We start from the raw sequence: 17,867 nt of genomic DNA, 5'->3' as shown, positions 1-17,867 counted from the left end.
ATCTATTTCCCCAGTCTGCGAAAGAGAAAGTAAATAGTTGCTTTGGCAAGTGTGAAAAGGACGCAATGTCGAAATGCAGTGCTGTGATTGGTGACATTTGACAGCCTGTGGTGACAGCGCCGCAAAAAAGTGACAGCGCCGCAAAAAAGTGACAGCGCCGCTTCCACGAGACTTCTTTCTTGACGCATCTCTATTTATATTTTTAATATTTACTACTATATTACTTGCTCTGTGATATTTACGAAAAAAACTTGAAAACAAACATATTTAACATAATTTCAATTCAACATTTTTAGTTTTACTTTTCAATTTTCATAGCTAAAATAACGCTAGACACTTTAGAATTAGAACTTGGAACTTGTGTACATGTAAGATTTAATTAAACGTTATTAGTTATTACATTGTTTCCTGAAATTAGCACAAAGAATTTTGCATGGCTGAATCGCAATTTTAAATTGTAATGTGTTCTTTTTGCAGGGACTGAAATCAAATTTAAACTTATATTTAGTTTTGATTTAGTATCAGTAAAAAATCAATTGATAGAACACACAAAAATGTTGAATAAAGTTTTGCTATCAACAGATGTAGCTCTAGTTTGTGTCCAACATGCTCTTTCGACGGAGAAGGAAGAAATAATGGGTTTGCTGATAGGAGAGGTTTGTATTACATGTTTTTTTATTATTATATTAAACTGATCTAATATTCTCACCATAATCTCTGCCTTGGCCTTAGGTGCATAATGATGGAAGCCTGGTCTCAATAGTGTCTTCAGTAATATTACGTAGACTAGATAAAAAACCAGATCGTGTTGAAATTTCGGAGGAACAATTAGTTCAAGCAACATTAAGAGCAGAAGAATTAGCGGCAGAAGTAGGAAGACCTCTAAGAGTAGTTGGATGGTATCATTCTCACCCACACATCACAGTTTGGCCATCTCATGTTGGTATGTCAATTATACTATACTTAAATATATGTAAAAGGTTATAATAATATGAGATCCTTCCTTTTTGCAGATTTAGCAACTCAATCTATGTATCAAAGAATGGACTCAAGTTTTGTTGGAATAATATTTGCTGTTTTCCTTTCTGACCAAACTGCAAAAGCACCATCGGTATGATAAACTAAATGATGATTTGGTTTTTATTTAAAAAAATCTAAAATTACATTTTCCCCTAATTTCTAGGTCCAAATAACATGTTTCCAGTCAGTAGATGAAGGATCAAATCAAGGACGGCGAGAGATTGAGTTGGAAATAACAAATTGTAATGATTCTTTAATGAAGAATAACTTTGAAGTAAGTTTAAAGTATTAGGATATTTTAAAAAATTGAAAAGATTAATATAGTTTAAAATTTATTATTTGATCACAGTTACATTGAATTCAATTTAAAGCTATAAGATAGTTCCATATATATTATGTTTAAATCAACAAAATTAAAGAGAATTTACCTTTTAACAATTTAAATAGTATGTCTGAGATTATAATTGATTCAGAGTACACACTGAGAGCCAGCGCGCACGAGCAACTTTGTCTCCGCAACTATTTTATCTCCCATCAATTTGTATGGGGAGTTGCGTCGCTACGTGCGCGCACTTTCATACTAGCCCATAGGTGGGAGAGACAAAATAGTTGCGGAGACAAAGTTGCTTGTGCGCACTAGCTCTAACTTAATTTCAACTTCACCTAGATTCTAACTCAACTACCAACAACATTAAAAGAAGAAGAAGATGAAGCATTTAAATTGGAAGCAGGAGAGACAGAGGCTGATGATATTATAATAAAACAACACAATACAGCTGTTAGAACTATTGCAATTGGTCATATTGTGGAAAAGGTTTACTGATTTTATATTTGAACAATATTTATGCACTATGTATATGAATGAAGTATTAAATTTTAATATAAATTTCTATTGTAATGGTTATTATGAAACACCAAACTAATACAACAAATTTAAAGAACCTTGAATCATAATCAAACTGCAAGTAATATACATTGGAGCAAAAAGGTATACTATAATTGGAAGTATTGTCATTACAAGATGAAGTAGATATCAAAAATATAGAATATATTGATGATAAAAAATACATTGATGAATGTTCCTAACATTCCAATCAATAAATAATAAATTTTCCATAAGGTACCCTTAGACCCAATTAGTCCAAATACTTCCCATGATTCTAACTTTGTTTTGCTTATAAGTTTATTACAAAAAAATATGACTTTAATGTGACTGAATTTGATTTCAGGTATCACGGCCCATGCTTGAAGCTCTTGTAACAAGAAATGCAATTAATAGTGTCCGTTTAAGGGCTTTAAAAAAACATCATCAAGATTTAATGTCCAGATTAGATAATATGCCATGTAATATTTAAGTACAAGATATGTGATCCTCTACAATCGTTTAAAAATACACCTTATTAAGCTAAACCTTAATTGTATTTTTATTTACATCACAAAATATAATAAGTTACAGTATGTCATTTTTATCAACCATTTCAAAACCATCAGATGAGTCAATGCTAGATACTCGTTTTCTCTTTGTTTCTGCATTGGGGCTATATACAATGTTAGATACTGCACCTCCTAAAGCAGACAAAGCATTATATGCAGAATTGCTCCAACTTCCAACTGGTTGTACTTCCATTGATGATCTGAACTTTTCATGTTGTTCTAAAACATAAAATATTAATTAATAGCTATTATATAATCATATAATAATATACTATTTAATATTTTTAATATACTAATTATAAAGGCGAATGTTTGTAAGTATGGATGTATGGATGTTTGTTACTCTTTCACGTAAAAACTACTGAACCAAACCCACGGGAACGGGAACTATGGGGGGTTTTTCTTTGAAAAAGCGGGCGAAGCCGCGGGCGGAAATCTAGTTATATATATTATTATCTATAGATAGAAAAAAGCAGTTACCAGAAATTCATTTCTGCCAATATTTTTTAATTATTTAAGTAATGTTTAGTGCACATTTTATGAACTCCAAAACAATTATAACAGAGCAAGCAAGATGATGTTAAGTTTTTTAAACACTAGCTTTCCGCCCACGAATTCGCCTGCGTTTTCAAAGGAAAACCCGCATAGTTCCCGTTCCCGTGAAATTTCCGGGATAAAAGTTAAAACCTATCCTATGTGTTAATCCAAGTTACCCTCTATATGTGTGCTAAATTTCATTGTAATCGGTTCAGTAGTATTTGCGTGAAAGAGTAACAAACACACACATACACATCCTCACAAACTTTCACATTTATAATATTAGTAGGACTTTTAATTGAATTATTCAAGTGTCTCTTATCACATTTCCTCTTAATTGGTCACAACCTACCCCACTACTAAGACAGGTGCTTTGCCTGTTTGTAGCTGTACTGATTTTCCATAGACCTAGTTCCTACTAAATGTGGACAATAATAACATTTTAAATTCTAATACAAAAAACACACCTTGTGGTATATATTCTTCTTCACTGGAGTCTGTCACTTCCACATCTTTATCCAAATTCTGTAATTTTTCCATTGACAGATTTGTAACCAAGGAGCTACTATTATCTGAACTATCACTTGCATCTTCAATGGGCAAGTCCTCAGGCTTCCAATAATCTAAAGAAACAAAAAATAATGATAATAATGAAAAAGGATATATTATTATATGTTTAATTATTATAATACATATTGTATCTATATTGCATAGCAATGGTTTCATGATTGCGTCAGATTTCAAAATATCACTCTTCAAAAGAATATGTGCTAAATATAACAAATATTATAATCACAGCATAATATTTTAAAATATATTCTGGAATTTTTTTAAGCTATTGCATAGCTTCTATCGCGGGCCTTGAGCGCGGGGACCGAATCCAGAAATTGCGTAACGAAAAACCTCACGCTCCCCACTCCAACGGGCACGGAGGTGTGGCTTGAAGGTATAGCATGCAATAGCTTTACCGCGGCAGTCCCCGAGTGCCACACGTCTTTTTTTATTAACTTACCCAAACTTTGTTTTTCATCATATAAAGGTTGAACTTCTGGCTCAATTGAAAGTAAATCTAAATTTTCAGCCGATGCATCTGGCACAAGACCCTCCAATTCAAAATCTGATTCTGTTAACAATATATTATTGAAGATACAAAAGGGATCATCTTCATTTTAAACTCCTTATTATAATAAATATTTATTTTATTATCACATAATAATAATAATGGAAAAACAAATATTATGTATCTAATTATTTGTTTATGAAAAATTATTTAAATGCAATATATCTCTATAGTTTAGGCAATGAGAAACAAGTGTATTTTTATATATATATATATTAGTTGTGTGCCTTAAATGTAAGTAATAAAATGGGACTTATAAATATTGTTATTCCATTACCTGCTGTTTGACGTAACCTGTTAATTACTCTTTTTAACGGAGGTATTAATTTGTTTAAAAATATTAATATCATACTAAATGAATATGTTAGTATGTATCCATTTGTATATCTTCCAATGATGAAAATTGCACCAAATATTATTTCCATTAGCAGGAAAGCCTGAAACATGAGCAAAATGTATAATTCTGAAAAAAAAAATTTTTAGTCAGAAAAAGTAGTATATTATGTACTTACTTTAGTAGGATTATTTTCACGTAAGTCAATGTAGTTAAAAAATTTATTATTTATCCATTGAGACATTTTAAATACTGATTGTGACAATTGGTTGTTATCATTTTGAGCCAAACGTTTTAAACAAGTTGTCCGATGTTTATATTTTAACCACGCTTCAATGGCATCAACACTCACAATAAGAATAGTAAATCCACATATTATTTGCATTAAATTAAATTGACGATAGAATAGTGCTCTAAAATAATAAAGAATAATAATTACCATTGCGTACAATTATTTAATAATAATTTGATTGAATCAATTTATTTACTTACATAAAAGTTAAGTGAAAATACAAAATAAATAACAAAGACAACCATAAATTATTCCAAAATAAAACATCTTGAAGGGCATTCGTAAAGGCAACTAAAAGTAATGATTTCTTGCTCATGTTGCTTTCTGTAGGTTTTGTGGAATTCCATTTAAATATTTTTTTTATTGAAGAAAACATTTTAAAATAATATGAATATAATTTAAATATACAAGTAATTAAATATGTATATTAACATAACGTATTCATGCACTGCAATGCAATCACTGATGAGAGATGGCTGAAAAAACACTAAGAAATCTGAGAACAAACAATAATTTTAATTTCCCGTTTATTTTCTTCTTTATTTTTAGCAAACTTCAATATTGACACATGACAGATCTTGGATGAGATCCGATTACCGATAGAGGATCCGATTGGATCCGACACGGATCCGAAATTGACAGCTAGCTAGTAGTACTAACCATAGAGCATCCTCTGACTTGAATTCAAATCTCCCACTTTTACTGTTCTGTGAAATCTCCTCACCTTATTTCCTTACCACGAATTGTTTCCTTTCCTTTCCTTTTATACCTTTTATCATACTTGACACTGGCAAATAGTCACAACTTCTTGCAATGAAAACTTGGTCGAGAAATATAATATACAGATTACCTCTGAGCAGATTACAGTATTATCTATGGTCGAGACTTTTTTCTTGACACGCATTATTACATGCTCTGTGCGCTAATAAATTTTTTGAAAGTTCGTGAAATAAATAATAATGAAGTCCATACGAACACATATACATAGTTGTTTTGCTAATTGATTTATGTTTTCAAAATATATAATAAATTGTTATATTATGTGTTACCGGCATGCTATCAACTTTGAAGATCTGAAATAAATTTTCTATCTTTTGTAAAACAAAGAAAATGTCCGGAAAAGGATCTTTTGAGAATCCATACGATGATTATACTAATAATACATCCAATAATGTTTTGAATGACTCTAAGGATGGTGTAAGAATATTTTTATTTAAATCCCAGAAACAAAAATATTAATTGTGTTATATTCTTCAAACCGCAATCGTAACTGTATACAATATCTTTATTCAATGATATCTTTAACATAGAATAGAAACTTTTTCACATAAATATCCACTGTAGATGTTTCAAGGAATATGTTTATTTGTACACAGATTTCAGAAGTTCTTCAGAAAAAGTTGATTAATTTTAAGGCAACCAAAATAGAAGATCTTCTATCTAAGCACAGAAAAGATATATTTTATGATGGGACTGTTTATACTGGTTCTGCTGGACTAGCACTTTACTATTTGACATATTCTTCTGCAAGCAAAAATGAAGTTAGTCATGAAAACTTGCAGGTAAACAAATAATTTTGCATTATTGCTATAGCGTATGTGTATAAGAGTAAGCATAGTTTATTGTACAGAAAATAATAAAATTTATGCATTATATATTGAGCTGCTATTTTATATGTATAAATCAATTTAATATTCCCTTTTCAGAGAGCGCTCAACTATATTGATATTGAAAATCTTAGAGGTCGTCGAATCAGTTTTTTATGTGGTGATGCAGGTCCATTAGCAATAGCTTCAGTTATCTCATATAAACTGGGAACCAGGCGCCCTAATAATTTGCCAGATTATAAAGATTTGGCACAAAGGTAGTGTTTTTTTGTACCAAAAGGGTATAACAGGACCCTTTTACAAAGATTTCTCCATCTGTTTGTAGCTGCAGGCTTTGTATAAGTAAAATTTGCCAAATGTAATATACTTAATACAATATTTTAAATAATGAGGAAAAATTTATTTCAGGGTCATGGACTTAATTTCACTTCTTGATGATTCTCCTGATGAAATTTTATATGGAAAAGCGGGCTATTTGTATGCACTTCTATTTGTGAACAAGCAAATAAGTGGAAAGGATGTCATTTCATCAAGCCACATTGAAAAAGTAATTAATATTCTGTGGGATGTTATTTTGATTTATTTCTCAAAATGTAATAATTGGATATATATTCCTTCCAATCTTTAAGTAGGTATATGTTACACATGAAAATCTACATTATGATTTTATAATCTTAACATGTTGAACGCCATGATGGACACCATTTGTCCGACAGCATACTTTTTCTCGGGGCCGCTCTAGTAAATGGAAAATTATCCAAATTTGATAGTTGTTTTAATTCAAATATTGTATTGTAAGGATATGACCTTAAAATAATATTAATCTTACTGAAACGGCGGTTTACTTATTATTTTCCAAGATGTTAAATGGCAGGCACCAGTGACCATCATGTCCTGCACAAACGTTTTATCGTCTTCTCTTTCGCGAGCGCCAAGCGGGTAAACGCTGTCGATCCCTCCCCGAGCTGCACCACCACCACTAACGAGCCGTATCGAGACTCGTTCATTTCGCGTAATCATGTATATACCCATTAAATAGTGTCCATAAATAATTTAAAAATAAGTACTATTTTGTATAAGTTTTTTGGACACAAGTATCTGAAAACCCTGTAAATTCTAAGTCTTTTCGTTTTTTTTTTGTGCCAAGGAGCTATATTACTCTACAGGGCCATGCAGGTCACTTTCTATACTAAAAACTCTCGAAACGTTGTCCATCAGCTCACTAGAGACTTTTAAAGTGATCGAGGGTATGCGGACATAAGATGTCCGACGCGACTATGCATCCTGACGTTTACATGGTGTCCGTCATGGCTTGCTGGACTAAACATGATATATGTAATGGCGTTCAATGTGTTAATGAATTGAAATATGTTTTATGAAACTTTAATATTATAAGTCTACATTATATAGTACAGGTTAAATGCATTTGTCCTAAGTTCCACAATACATAGTTAAGTAAACTTGAATGTGTAGAATTTATATTTTTGATTTTATGGCATTCAAATGCTTTATAAATATAAATTTATAAATTTACAAAGAATAGAAAAAATTCGATCACGAGGCGGGACTCGAACCCGCATCCTTTCGCGCCATTCCGGGGCGGATGCCTGACCAACTCAGCCACTCGTGACCGCCAGAGCAATCGAATTTATTCTATTCTTTCAGTTTTACAACCATTTCAACCAATATGAAGCACTTTTCAGTGAATACAATATTGTAACGATGGAACACGACCTTTTTTGTTGAATTTATGTTTTTGGTTTTATGGCATTCAAATGCTTTATAAATATAAATTTACAAAGAATAGAAAAAATTCGATCACGAGCCCGACGAGGCGGGACTCGAACCCGCATCCTTTCGCGCCATTCCGGGGCGGATGCCTGACCAACTCAGCCACTCATGACCCGCCAGAGCAATCGAATTTATTCTATTCTTTCAGTTTTATGTGTCTGGAGGGACACACCGCGCGCCATCTATTGAGATGATTTCGAGTTCGATCGGGTTCGAGTCCCGCCTCGTGATCGAATTTTTTCTATTCTTTGTAAATTTATATTGAATGTGTAGGTTTATAGTTTATAGGATAGGTTCAATGCAATGCAATAGACTAGATTAGATTAGATTCTAGGCATTGCATAGGTTTATATATATTATTATTACAATACTAATAGTAATTTCTGTGTAATTTAAGGTAACAAGTGCAATTATAACTTCAGGAAAACGTTTTTCCACACATATGAAGTCAGAAAGTCCATTGCTTTGGCAATGGCATGATAAAATTTATCTTGGCGCTGCTCATGGAATGGCAGGAATACTTTTCATGTTATTACAGGTGATACAATAGAACTGTATTGTTATAGGTAATAGTTATTTACATTACTAACTACCAAGTGCTTTATAAGAATTGGTTTCGTCAATTCTACCTCGCATCATTTTTATATATCATATGCGTTTTTATATGATAATTTTTAGTTATAACTTCTTACATTTTAGGCGAGAAGTTACATAAAACTCAGTGAACTGCGAAGTTTCATAAAACCATCAATAGATTGGTTGATCAGTCGTCGTTTTTCAAGCGGTAACTTTCCATCATCTGTTGGCAGCAGCTCTGGGGACAGACTGGTCCAATGGTGCCACGGTGCTCCAGGATTTGTACCTTTGTGTATTGCAGCATATCAGGTACCTAAACTTTACTACATTTTAACACTAATGTCGTAAAAAGGTAAGGTACATTACTCTGGGTCAAACTGTGTGAAGTGCACTTATCATCTAAATACTAAATAATAAACTTCAATTTTTTCAGACATTTGAAGATGAGAAGTACTTGAAAATAGCTTCTCAGTGTGGAGAAGTGATTTGGCAAAGAGGGTTGTGTACAAAAGGATATAGTCTATGTCATGGTGTTAGTGGAAACGCATATGCTTTCCTCCAATTGTATCAAATTACTAAGGTAAAATATGCTATAGAAATTATTATGAATAAGTCCTGGATTGTAATCTAAAGCTTATTTTTTGAAAATTTTTATATCCTTTTCAAAATCTAGATGGCAAATGCATTCTCAAATAAGGCTTGTATGAATATAATATTACAGCTAAAACTCATAAAAGGGCTGATAGACGTACAAGTAAGTACGCGAACTTGTGGCTCGACGACCTTTTTCGCTCCTGTATCACCCCAAGTACGCGTACTTAAAAGCCGTCGAGTAAGTTCGTTGACGATCAAACATGTTTGAAATTTTGCTCGCAGCCCGCTTTCACTCGCACGTCTGTCACCGCTGGGAGCCGCGAGCCTAGCCTGTGTAGCTATAATAGTAATTAGGTGCAATAGTTCATCATATAACGGCTCAGGCATCCTCAAACAATTATGCAAGTCTTCCTTCTCTTCACGTATTAGCTACTTCACCAAATTTACGTGAGATAAACGCACGTTTTGAAAGCCAGTTTTTCACCCACTTTTGCCGATTTCGACCTCAAGCCTTATTAAAAGACGAAATTAGAAGCTGTATTAATGAAATATCACAGCATTTATGTAAAACGGTCATTGAAAATTTAATTAAAAGATCGCGTATGTGCCAGCAAAGCCGCGGCGGCCATCTTCCTGATAGATCGCGTATGTGCCAGCAAAGCCGCGGCGGCCATCTTTCTGATGTGTTGTTCCACACGTAACCTCATTTTGTCTACTTTACGATATAATATAGTATTCACGATTTTTTTTTAATATCTGCGTTTTATATCAAATTTAAATCTTGCGTTCTTGTTGGGACTTGGGTCACCCTATATTATTAAGGCATGTTATATTATGAAAATATGCATGTGTAAAGCGCGTCACACACGGTGAAGATACTATAAAATTTTATCTTAAGATACTGTATTATTTTATATTACAGTATCTTAAGGTATCCGGTATCAGCGTTCTGACCATCATTTTTCTTTTTGTCATAGCGTACTAAGACCCCTGTAGAACCGCTATCCTGTTACAAATGACCTGAAATTTTGTGGGTCATTCGTAACAGGATGGCGGTTCTACAGGGGTCTTAGTACGCTTTAATGCTATTTCTAAAATGTGTGAAATAATATAGAGCATATTGGTATAATGGCCTTAATTGGCCGTAATTGGCCTTGCTTATAATGGTATGTTCACATAAGGTTTTAATACATATTATATGTTTTGTGCTGGGTATCTGCAAAAAAATAAATAATAATTCACAGAAACCCGTTCATCTGTACCGCGCTTGCTGCTTTATGGAGTGGTGTGCAGTAGAGAGGCAAGGCACTGAGCTGCACCACCCTGATAGACCGGCGTCCTTATTCGAAGGGTTGTTGGGACGAATATTTTTATCAGAAGATATTATTCGACCATTGGATTCCAAATTTCCAGCTTTTTGTTTATAAATCAACATAACTGTTTTTGGAAACAAAATAAAATATAAAATAATATATCCTATTTGTGGTTGTATTCTGACTACCAGAATTTATAGCTTAGCAATAAGGCTTGTGTGATATGTGTTCCCATGTTCCCTTACATCAGTCAGAATCGACATTCGAAATCGAAAATTTAACAATTCCAAAAGTTTTCAAACTTCGGTCAAGTGAATGGTTCATTGGGACGACAATAAATCTCATTTTGCAACCTTGTCCGCAGTCCGGAACATTGTTAAAATTGCAATTAAATTATTTTTTGCTGTATGGTCGTGAAAAAAATTCCAAAAGTTCTGCAAACTTGGGGACGTTTTCGATATAATATTTCATATCACGTATTAAATTTGCATTCAATCTAAGTGTACGGAACATTGTTAAAATTGCAATTAAATTATTTTTTGCTGTATGGTCGTGAAAAAAAATCCAAAAGTTCTGCAAACTTGACACAGATATCGGAAATATATACCGAACGGTTGTATAAATTTGCAACCTCATTCAGTTTAATAAAAAAAAAACATTAATATTAAATATTAAAAGATATTCCGTACACTGAGATTGGTTGCAAATTTAATACGTGATATGAAATATTATATCGAAAACTTCCCCAAGTTTGCAGAACTTTTGGAATTTTTTCACGACCATACAGCAAAAAATAATTTAATTGCAGTTCCGGACTGCGGACAAGGTTGCAAAATGAGATTTATGGTTGTCCCAATGTACCATTCACTTGACCCAAATTTGAACACTTTTGGAAATATTGTGAATTGAATGTCTAGACTGACTGGAGTATAGTGGGGTATGGGGCAGATGAAAATGCAATGTTCGTACACCTTATTTAACAACAAGTACATGATCATCTTTCTGTGTCCTGCCAGTCCTTTTTTTTTCTTTGTCTCCACTGGAAATCAAACCCTTCGGTTCTACGCTCAAGCGAAAACTACTGTGTGAAATCTTAATCAGTTATTAAAATCAAGTCGAGTTAATTGAAGTGTATGGTTTTGTATTATGAAAAACCACACTTGTTTCAAGAATATTTTAAAAGTGAAACTTTTATTACATCGCCTCAAACTTTTTGGTCTGTGTAGCGCATGTCGCGTGTATCGCGGCTGCCGAGTAGGTATTACCTACTCGGCACGCGACATGCGCTATACAAAGCAGTGTTCCGAACCGTTCGAACAATTTCATTTTACCGTGGTTTCATAAAACCACACCCTTGGATATGTCGCCATGACCTCACCTTCACCGAGTAGGCCAAGTAGGTAGACCATACCTATTACCGAGTAGACCAAGTAGAATGCACCTTCGAGTAGACCAAACCTATTACCGAGTAGACGAAGTAGACCGCTCCTTCGAGTAAACCAAACCTATTACCGAGTAGACCAATTAGACCGCACCTTCGAGTAGACCATACCTATTACCGAGTAGACCAAGTAGACCGCACCTTCGAGTAGACCAAACCTATTACCGAGTAGACCAAGTAGACCGCACCTTCACCGATTAGTCCAAGTAGACCATACCTATTACCGAGTCGACCAAGTAGACCACACCTTCGAGTAGACTAATCCTATTACCGAGTAGACCAAGTAGACCAATCCTATTATCGAATAGACAAAGTAGACCACATCAATTTCCGAGTAGACCAAGTAGACTGCACCTTCACAGAGAAGACCAAGTAGACCGCACCTTCACCGAGTAGACCAAGTAGACCGTACCTTCACCGAGTAGACCAAGTAGACCACACCAATTTCCGAGTAGACTATATCAATTTCCGAGTAGACCAAGTAGACCGCACGTTCGAGTAGACCAAACCTATTACCGAGTAGACCAAGTAGACCGCACTTTCACCGATTAGTCCAAGTAGACCAATCCTATTATCGAATAGACCAAGTAGACCACATCAATTTCCGAGTAGACCAAGTAGACCGCACCTTCACCGAGTAGACCAAGTATACCACACCAAATTCCGAGTAGACCAAGTATACCACACCAAATTCCGAGTAGAACAAGTAGACCGCAACTTCACAGAGAAGACCAAGTAGACCACACCAATTTCCGAGTAGACTACATCAATTTCCGAGTAGACCAAGTAGACCGCACATTCGAGTAGACCAAACCTATTACCGAGTAGACCAAGTAGACCGTACATTCGAGGAGACCAAACCTATTACCGAGTAGACCAATTAGACGATGATAATGAGATGGTCTGTGTAGCGCATGTCGCGGGACGTACGATAATTATCGTACAATACGATAATTATCGTACAAATACGATGATAATGAGATGGTCTGTGTAGCGCATGTCGCGTGACGTACGATAATTATTATCGTACAAATACGATGATAATGAGATGATATGATAATTTCTATCATGCAAAATTCGTGAATTTATATTATGTCACCTATTATGAAATTTTGACGTGTTTCATATCGAACTTTCATGGGAACAGTGAAATTATATTAAGACGATACACAAAAAAAAATCCACTGCTTGGCGGGCGGAGTCTAATAGCTCGCTATCGCGAACGCGGGTGTGCGCGAAGTCATTCTTGCAAACTCGCTGCGCTGCCGCTGGCCGACTCGGGACAAACATGTATGGAGTCGTCATACAGTTATAATATTGTTATACATTTATTTAATTGTTGATTTATTGGTTATATTTTCTTGCTTATAAACAAATAATCTTCTTTTTAACAACTACTTAGACATTATTAATAATTATTATTATTTCGTAATGTTTACTTTATTACAAAATAATACAGGTTATTAATAATCTTTAAAATAACAAAAAATATTGTTACTCTGAAAAAATGAAATGGTACTCAATAACGCGGACTACTGAATTGATTTAGATAGAATTTGATGCTGACGTAGATATTACATCATGCCCAGAAATGAAAGGTACTATTTCTGAAAGAAGTTATAAACCCTAATTCTTCTCAGTCAAAGTCAAGAGTGGAAGATATCACTAATACAGTAATAACTGATGCGAAACTTTGGACGTTAATTTATATATTTTTTTGTTAGTTGTTACTTAATCACGTCAAGACTAAATTACCAATTTTGATAAAATATAGCTAATTGCCTGGATTTACACATAGGATACTTTTTATCCGAACTAAACACTTCTGTGGGATAAAACAGGATTCACGATATACATATAACCTAATTCCACGCGGGCAAAGCCGCGGTCGGAATGATAATTTTTTAAATAAAAAAATTGTTTAAAAAAAAAAACACAAAATACAGGGTGTCCCGTAAGTAGTGGACCAACGGGTTATGGGGAGTAGAGGGACTTATTATCTAACAAAAATACTAAAATTTATTGTTCTAAACCATAAAGTTTTTGATTTATGCTTTATTTTCAAAATTTGATAAAAATATCATCCACGTAAGCTTAATATGAACTTTTACCATTTCTGTTTTTATTTTATTCTTATTTTTTTTGTTCAAGGTTGTTAAGAATAATAAGTCTTCCTAATTAAAATGATACTCAAGCATAATTAACAACAACAACAAAATTAGACCAAAAAATAGGTAATATTTTACGTTTTAAAAATTTACGGACTGAAGTTTGAACAAAGCTGATGTAAAAAAAATCTATGGTGACCCTGTGAAACTTTATTTTAAAAACTTCTACATCTCATACAAATTACAAAAAGGTGTAATTGTGTGGTATAAAGTATTAAAAAAAATGTAAAATTGGCGTACAACATTCAAATTAGAAATTATCAGGTAGTCAACTCAATAAGTTATTTCGAGAATTATTGCCTTTATAGGCGCGCGCTGGAATTCTTTTGTATTGTTTCTGGCCAATCATAGACGATACTTGAACCCACTATTATTTTCTTTGACTTTCAACTATTTCAGTGACTTGCTTATAGCTCGGAACTACACGCGTATTTAACTTGATCCCGTCATTACGATATTATTCTTTGTTGAAGTACGCTTGAAATGGACACTGATTTTGCTTGTAATTTGGATATTGTTCGAATTTAGTTTTTTGAAGGAAATTGCCTAATACATACACTCCACGTGAATATGCAGAAATGTTAAAAAAAATATTGAGTTAAAAAAAATTTGATCCAAGCATCAAGCATCTCTCGACAAAAATTAATTCGTCGTTGATAATCACCTGGTTAATAGGTACCCGTATCATTTACGAGTGAGCAAGCATTAATATGCTTGCTCACTCGTAAATGATACGGGTGCAAATCACTTCTCTTCAATATGCGATGCACTGTACTTCTTGGTACACCAGTGCGTCTAGCAATACGGCGAGTACTAGTTGAAGGATCTTCTTCTACTTCTGTCAATATTAGACGATCATCGACTGATCTAGGTCTTCCTATTCGATTTCCAATTCCAGGAATACGACCTTCATGGTATGCGTTATTTACTCTGAGAAAAAATCGGTTATCAGGATAGCAATCCCGATTGGGATAACGCTCATGATAAACACGTGCTGCTTGTCGAGCATTTCCATCACTGAGTCCATAAATAAAAAACATTTTTCTGCATATTCACGTGGAGTGTATGTATGAGGAATTTTCCTTCAAAAAACCAAAGTCGAACAACATCCAAATCACAAGCAAAATCAGTGTCCAATTCAAGCGCACTTCAACAAAGAATAATATCGTAATGACGGATTAAAGCTAAACACGCGTGTAGTTCCGAGCTATAAGCAAGTCACTGAAATAGTTGAAAGTCAAAGAAAATAATTGTGGGTTCAAGTATCGTCTATGATTGGCCAGAAACAATACAAAAGAATTCCAGCGCGCGCCGATAAAGGCAATAATTCTCGAAATAACTTATTGAGTTGACCACCTGATAATTTCTAATTTGAATGTTGTACGCCAATTTAACATTTTTTTAAATACTTTATACCACACAATTATACCTTTTTGTAATTTGTATGAGATGTAGAAGTTTTTAAAATAAAGTTTCACAGGGTCACCATACATTTTTTTTACACCAGCTTTGTTCAAACTTCAGTCCGTAAATTTTTAAAACGTAAAATTTTACCTATTTTTTGGTCTAATTTTGTTGTTGTTGTTAATTATGCATGAGTATCATTTTAATTAGGAAGACTTATGTATTCTTAACAACCTTGAACAAAAAAAAAAAAAAAAATAAAAACAGAAATGGTAAAAGTTCATATTAAGCTTACGTGGATGATATTTTTATCAAATTTTGAAAATAAAGCATAAATCAAAAACTTTATGGTTTAGGACAATAAATTTTAGTATTTTTGTTAGATAATAAGTCCCTCTACTCCCCATAACCCGTTGGTCCACTACTTACGGGACACCCTGTATATTGACGCATGTATTTATTTTTTGCACTCTATTATAATTGTAATTATTCATTACAAATAATCAAAATAAAATAGCCAGAACAAAGTTAGGCCCTGGTAGGCTAGGTAGGCAGACCGTACAGCAATGTGAGACGAACACTGGCTTATTTATACCAATAATAATGTATTATAAACATTAAATTAAGTTTACAACAAAAATACATAATATTAGCTAATGTGAAAACGAATCAACCAATCATCCCGCAACAATGAAATGTGCACACAAATATTCATCCAAATCGGTTCATGTGATTAGGAGGAGTGACTGCAGCGCCATCTTCCGGGCCCAATCGTGTTTCCAGATCACCCAGGAACTCAAAGTAATATACTTACACAAAATTTTTCGAAATGAAAACTCACATTACTATGTAAATATGAATATAAACCTGTTTTAGTACTAAGCAATTTCCCGCACAGGTGTAGTAAGTATAAATGAAATAAATATCAACATCAAATTCTTTATACAACATACTTATCTACCACCTACTAAGAAATGTAATTCTTGAAATTTTTTCGTATTTTTTTAAATATAATACTACTCCAATGAGCTCCTGTTCCATATTACCATATTACGTCCACCATACTTCCACTAAGTTCACAATGATTTTTTATTTCTTTGCACTTTTTTGCTTTTTGCTAAAAATGGAATCATGCGATAAAACCAGTAGAGCGTTGATAACATACATTTTTGACTGAATAAAGGTACTTACGAAGGAGTGGGTTCACATTGTGAACAATCAGTGGGTTTATTTTCCTTCTGGATTCCGGATTTCTGAAAAGATTATCTATAAATATATATATGCTATAAATGAAAAAATCTTACACATTCGTTATGTACTTAAAACAGGGGTACATATCAAACATCGTCTATAATACAATTATCATCAAATTTAAAATAAAACCAACTTACTTCATTAATTTGTTCCAATTGTAAGCATTCTTTTTCCTCCAACCTTTATGTTTCTTCTTCTTATTTTCTTTATTGTCACCATTTGTCTCATTTTGTCTTATCGTGTTGTCACCCTTTGTTACGATTGCGCGAGCGACACAAGTTCCCCGTGTGACGGCCGTAGCGGGAATGACTCGTGCAGCGATCGGGGTAGGAAGGTACAGGGCGGCTCTCGCTATATTGGCTGGTCGCGCGCTAATTTCAAGTATTTCTTGTTTATTTCAAAACCATCGCATATTTCAAAATTCTAAATCGGTTTTATATTTTATAGTTAATATCCAAAAAGTCGTAACTTTACGTTTGTTATTTTGAAGATGCCAGAGATTAAAAAAAAATAACAATGAGAACTTTGTATTTTTTTTCTATCGAGAAAATATCATGGAATCATGTTTCTAAAACGGTAGATGTATTGTGTTACTATTGAACTTTCTTGTCAAGAATTTTCATCACGACCACTTTAATAATATAAAAATTATGAAGGTTTAAAAAGGGCCGTAAATGTTAGAAAAATTAATTCATCACCTTAATATGTTCATAATAAAGCTGTAACGAAACGTAACCATTTGACATGCTATGTTGTGACGTTGACAATTTGCAGCCGACCGACACGCGACATGCGCTACACAAAGCAGTGTTCGGAACCGTACGAACAGTTTCACTTTTACCGTGGTTTCATAAAACCACACAACATTTTTTTGTAATGTAAATGAAAACTTGATTTTTTTCACAATTTAATTTATTGATGTACTAAAGCTAATATGTATTTGTTTTGTATAAATATCACATAGGTAAAGGAAGCAGGTATA

At 33.5% G+C, this 17,867-nt stretch overlaps 3 protein-coding genes and 1 long non-coding RNA gene across 5 annotated transcripts; 2 read left to right on the top strand and 2 right to left on the bottom strand.

Annotated features, from left to right (window-relative positions):
- Positions 1 to 210: 210 nt before the first annotated feature.
- LOC149905868 (lys-63-specific deubiquitinase BRCC36-like) lies at positions 211 to 2,436 on the top strand. Its single transcript, XM_090105517.1, has 7 exons — positions 211 to 368; positions 478 to 656; positions 733 to 943; positions 1,014 to 1,111; positions 1,184 to 1,294; positions 1,688 to 1,834; positions 2,250 to 2,436. Exons 2-7 carry the CDS (start codon positions 555 to 557, stop codon positions 2,373 to 2,375), a joined length of 795 nt encoding a protein of 264 aa, XP_089961643.1. The 5' UTR covers positions 211 to 368; positions 478 to 554; the 3' UTR covers positions 2,376 to 2,436.
- On the bottom strand, positions 2,315 to 5,322 carry LOC149905867 (uncharacterized). The gene is made up of 6 exons (XM_090105516.1): positions 4,938 to 5,322; positions 4,624 to 4,858; positions 4,389 to 4,548; positions 4,004 to 4,114; positions 3,459 to 3,614; positions 2,315 to 2,673 (listed from the first exon to the last, which is right to left on the bottom strand). Exons 1-6 carry the CDS (start codon positions 5,111 to 5,113, stop codon positions 2,471 to 2,473), a joined length of 1,041 nt encoding a protein of 346 aa, XP_089961642.1. The 5' UTR covers positions 5,114 to 5,322; the 3' UTR covers positions 2,315 to 2,470.
- A 308-nt stretch (positions 5,323 to 5,630) lies between these two features.
- LOC149905866 (lanC-like protein 2) lies at positions 5,631 to 10,784 on the top strand. 2 transcript variants are annotated; one of them, XM_090105765.1, is made up of 8 exons: positions 5,632 to 5,934; positions 6,114 to 6,299; positions 6,444 to 6,601; positions 6,753 to 6,891; positions 8,533 to 8,673; positions 8,835 to 9,020; positions 9,145 to 9,291; positions 10,550 to 10,784. In XM_090105765.1, exons 1-8 carry the CDS (start codon positions 5,848 to 5,850, stop codon positions 10,730 to 10,732), a joined length of 1,227 nt encoding a protein of 408 aa, XP_089961891.1. In that variant the 5' UTR covers positions 5,632 to 5,847; the 3' UTR covers positions 10,733 to 10,784. The 2 variants fall into 2 exon arrangements, with proteins under 2 accessions (XP_089961892.1, XP_089961891.1); XM_090105766.1 differs by lacking the exon at positions 8,533 to 8,673 and having other exon boundaries at positions 5,631 to 5,934.
- A 5,293-nt stretch (positions 10,785 to 16,077) lies between these two features.
- On the bottom strand, positions 16,078 to 17,307 carry LOC149905865 (uncharacterized). The gene is made up of 3 exons (XR_016457104.1): positions 17,023 to 17,307; positions 16,823 to 16,884; positions 16,078 to 16,748 (listed from the first exon to the last, which is right to left on the bottom strand). It is a non-coding gene; the product is annotated as an uncharacterized LOC149905865 (long non-coding RNA).
- Positions 17,308 to 17,867: the final 560 nt, after the last annotated feature.

The sequence above is a fragment of the Colias eurytheme genome, chromosome 9 (assembly GCF_061535395.1).
Source record: "Colias eurytheme isolate Ceu_HAF_F1 chromosome 9, ilColEury1 Martin Lab GWU primary, whole genome shotgun sequence".
Classification (NCBI taxonomy): Eukaryota; Metazoa; Arthropoda; class Insecta; order Lepidoptera; family Pieridae; genus Colias; species Colias eurytheme.
The sequence above is the reverse complement of the archived record's forward strand: the minus strand, read 5'-3'. Positions and strand labels throughout refer to the sequence as shown.

What these genes read in the sequence shown, in the direction of transcription:
- LOC149905866 (XM_090105765.1), top strand. Translation starts at nt 5,848, where the DNA reads ATGTCCGGAAAAGGATCTTTTGAGAATCCATACGATGATTATACTAAT. An exon ending in CATCAAGCCACATTGAAAAA is followed by an intron (nt 6,892 to 8,532) that starts GTAATTAATATT and finishes GTGTAATTTAAG; the next exon opens with GTAACAAGTGCAATTATAAC. An exon ending in AATTGTATCAAATTACTAAG is followed by an intron (nt 9,292 to 10,549) that starts GTAAAATATGCT and finishes AATAATTCACAG; the next exon opens with AAACCCGTTCATCTGTACCG.
- LOC149905867 (XM_090105516.1), bottom strand. Translation starts at nt 5,113, where the DNA reads ATGTTTTCTTCAATAAAAAAAATATTTAAATGGAATTCCACAAAACCT. An exon ending in CAGGTTACGTCAAACAGCAG is followed by an intron (nt 4,115 to 4,388) that starts GTAATGGAATAA and finishes TATTGTTAACAG; the next exon opens with AATCAGATTTTGAATTGGAG. An exon ending in AGAAGAATATATACCACAAG is followed by an intron (nt 2,674 to 3,458) that starts GTGTGTTTTTTG and finishes TTTATGTTTTAG; the next exon opens with AACAACATGAAAAGTTCAGA.
- LOC149905868 (XM_090105517.1), top strand. Translation starts at nt 555, where the DNA reads ATGTTGAATAAAGTTTTGCTATCAACAGATGTAGCTCTAGTTTGTGTC. An exon ending in AGTTTGGCCATCTCATGTTG is followed by an intron (nt 944 to 1,013) that starts GTATGTCAATTA and finishes TCCTTTTTGCAG; the next exon opens with ATTTAGCAACTCAATCTATG. An exon ending in AAACTGCAAAAGCACCATCG is followed by an intron (nt 1,112 to 1,183) that starts GTATGATAAACT and finishes CCTAATTTCTAG; the next exon opens with GTCCAAATAACATGTTTCCA.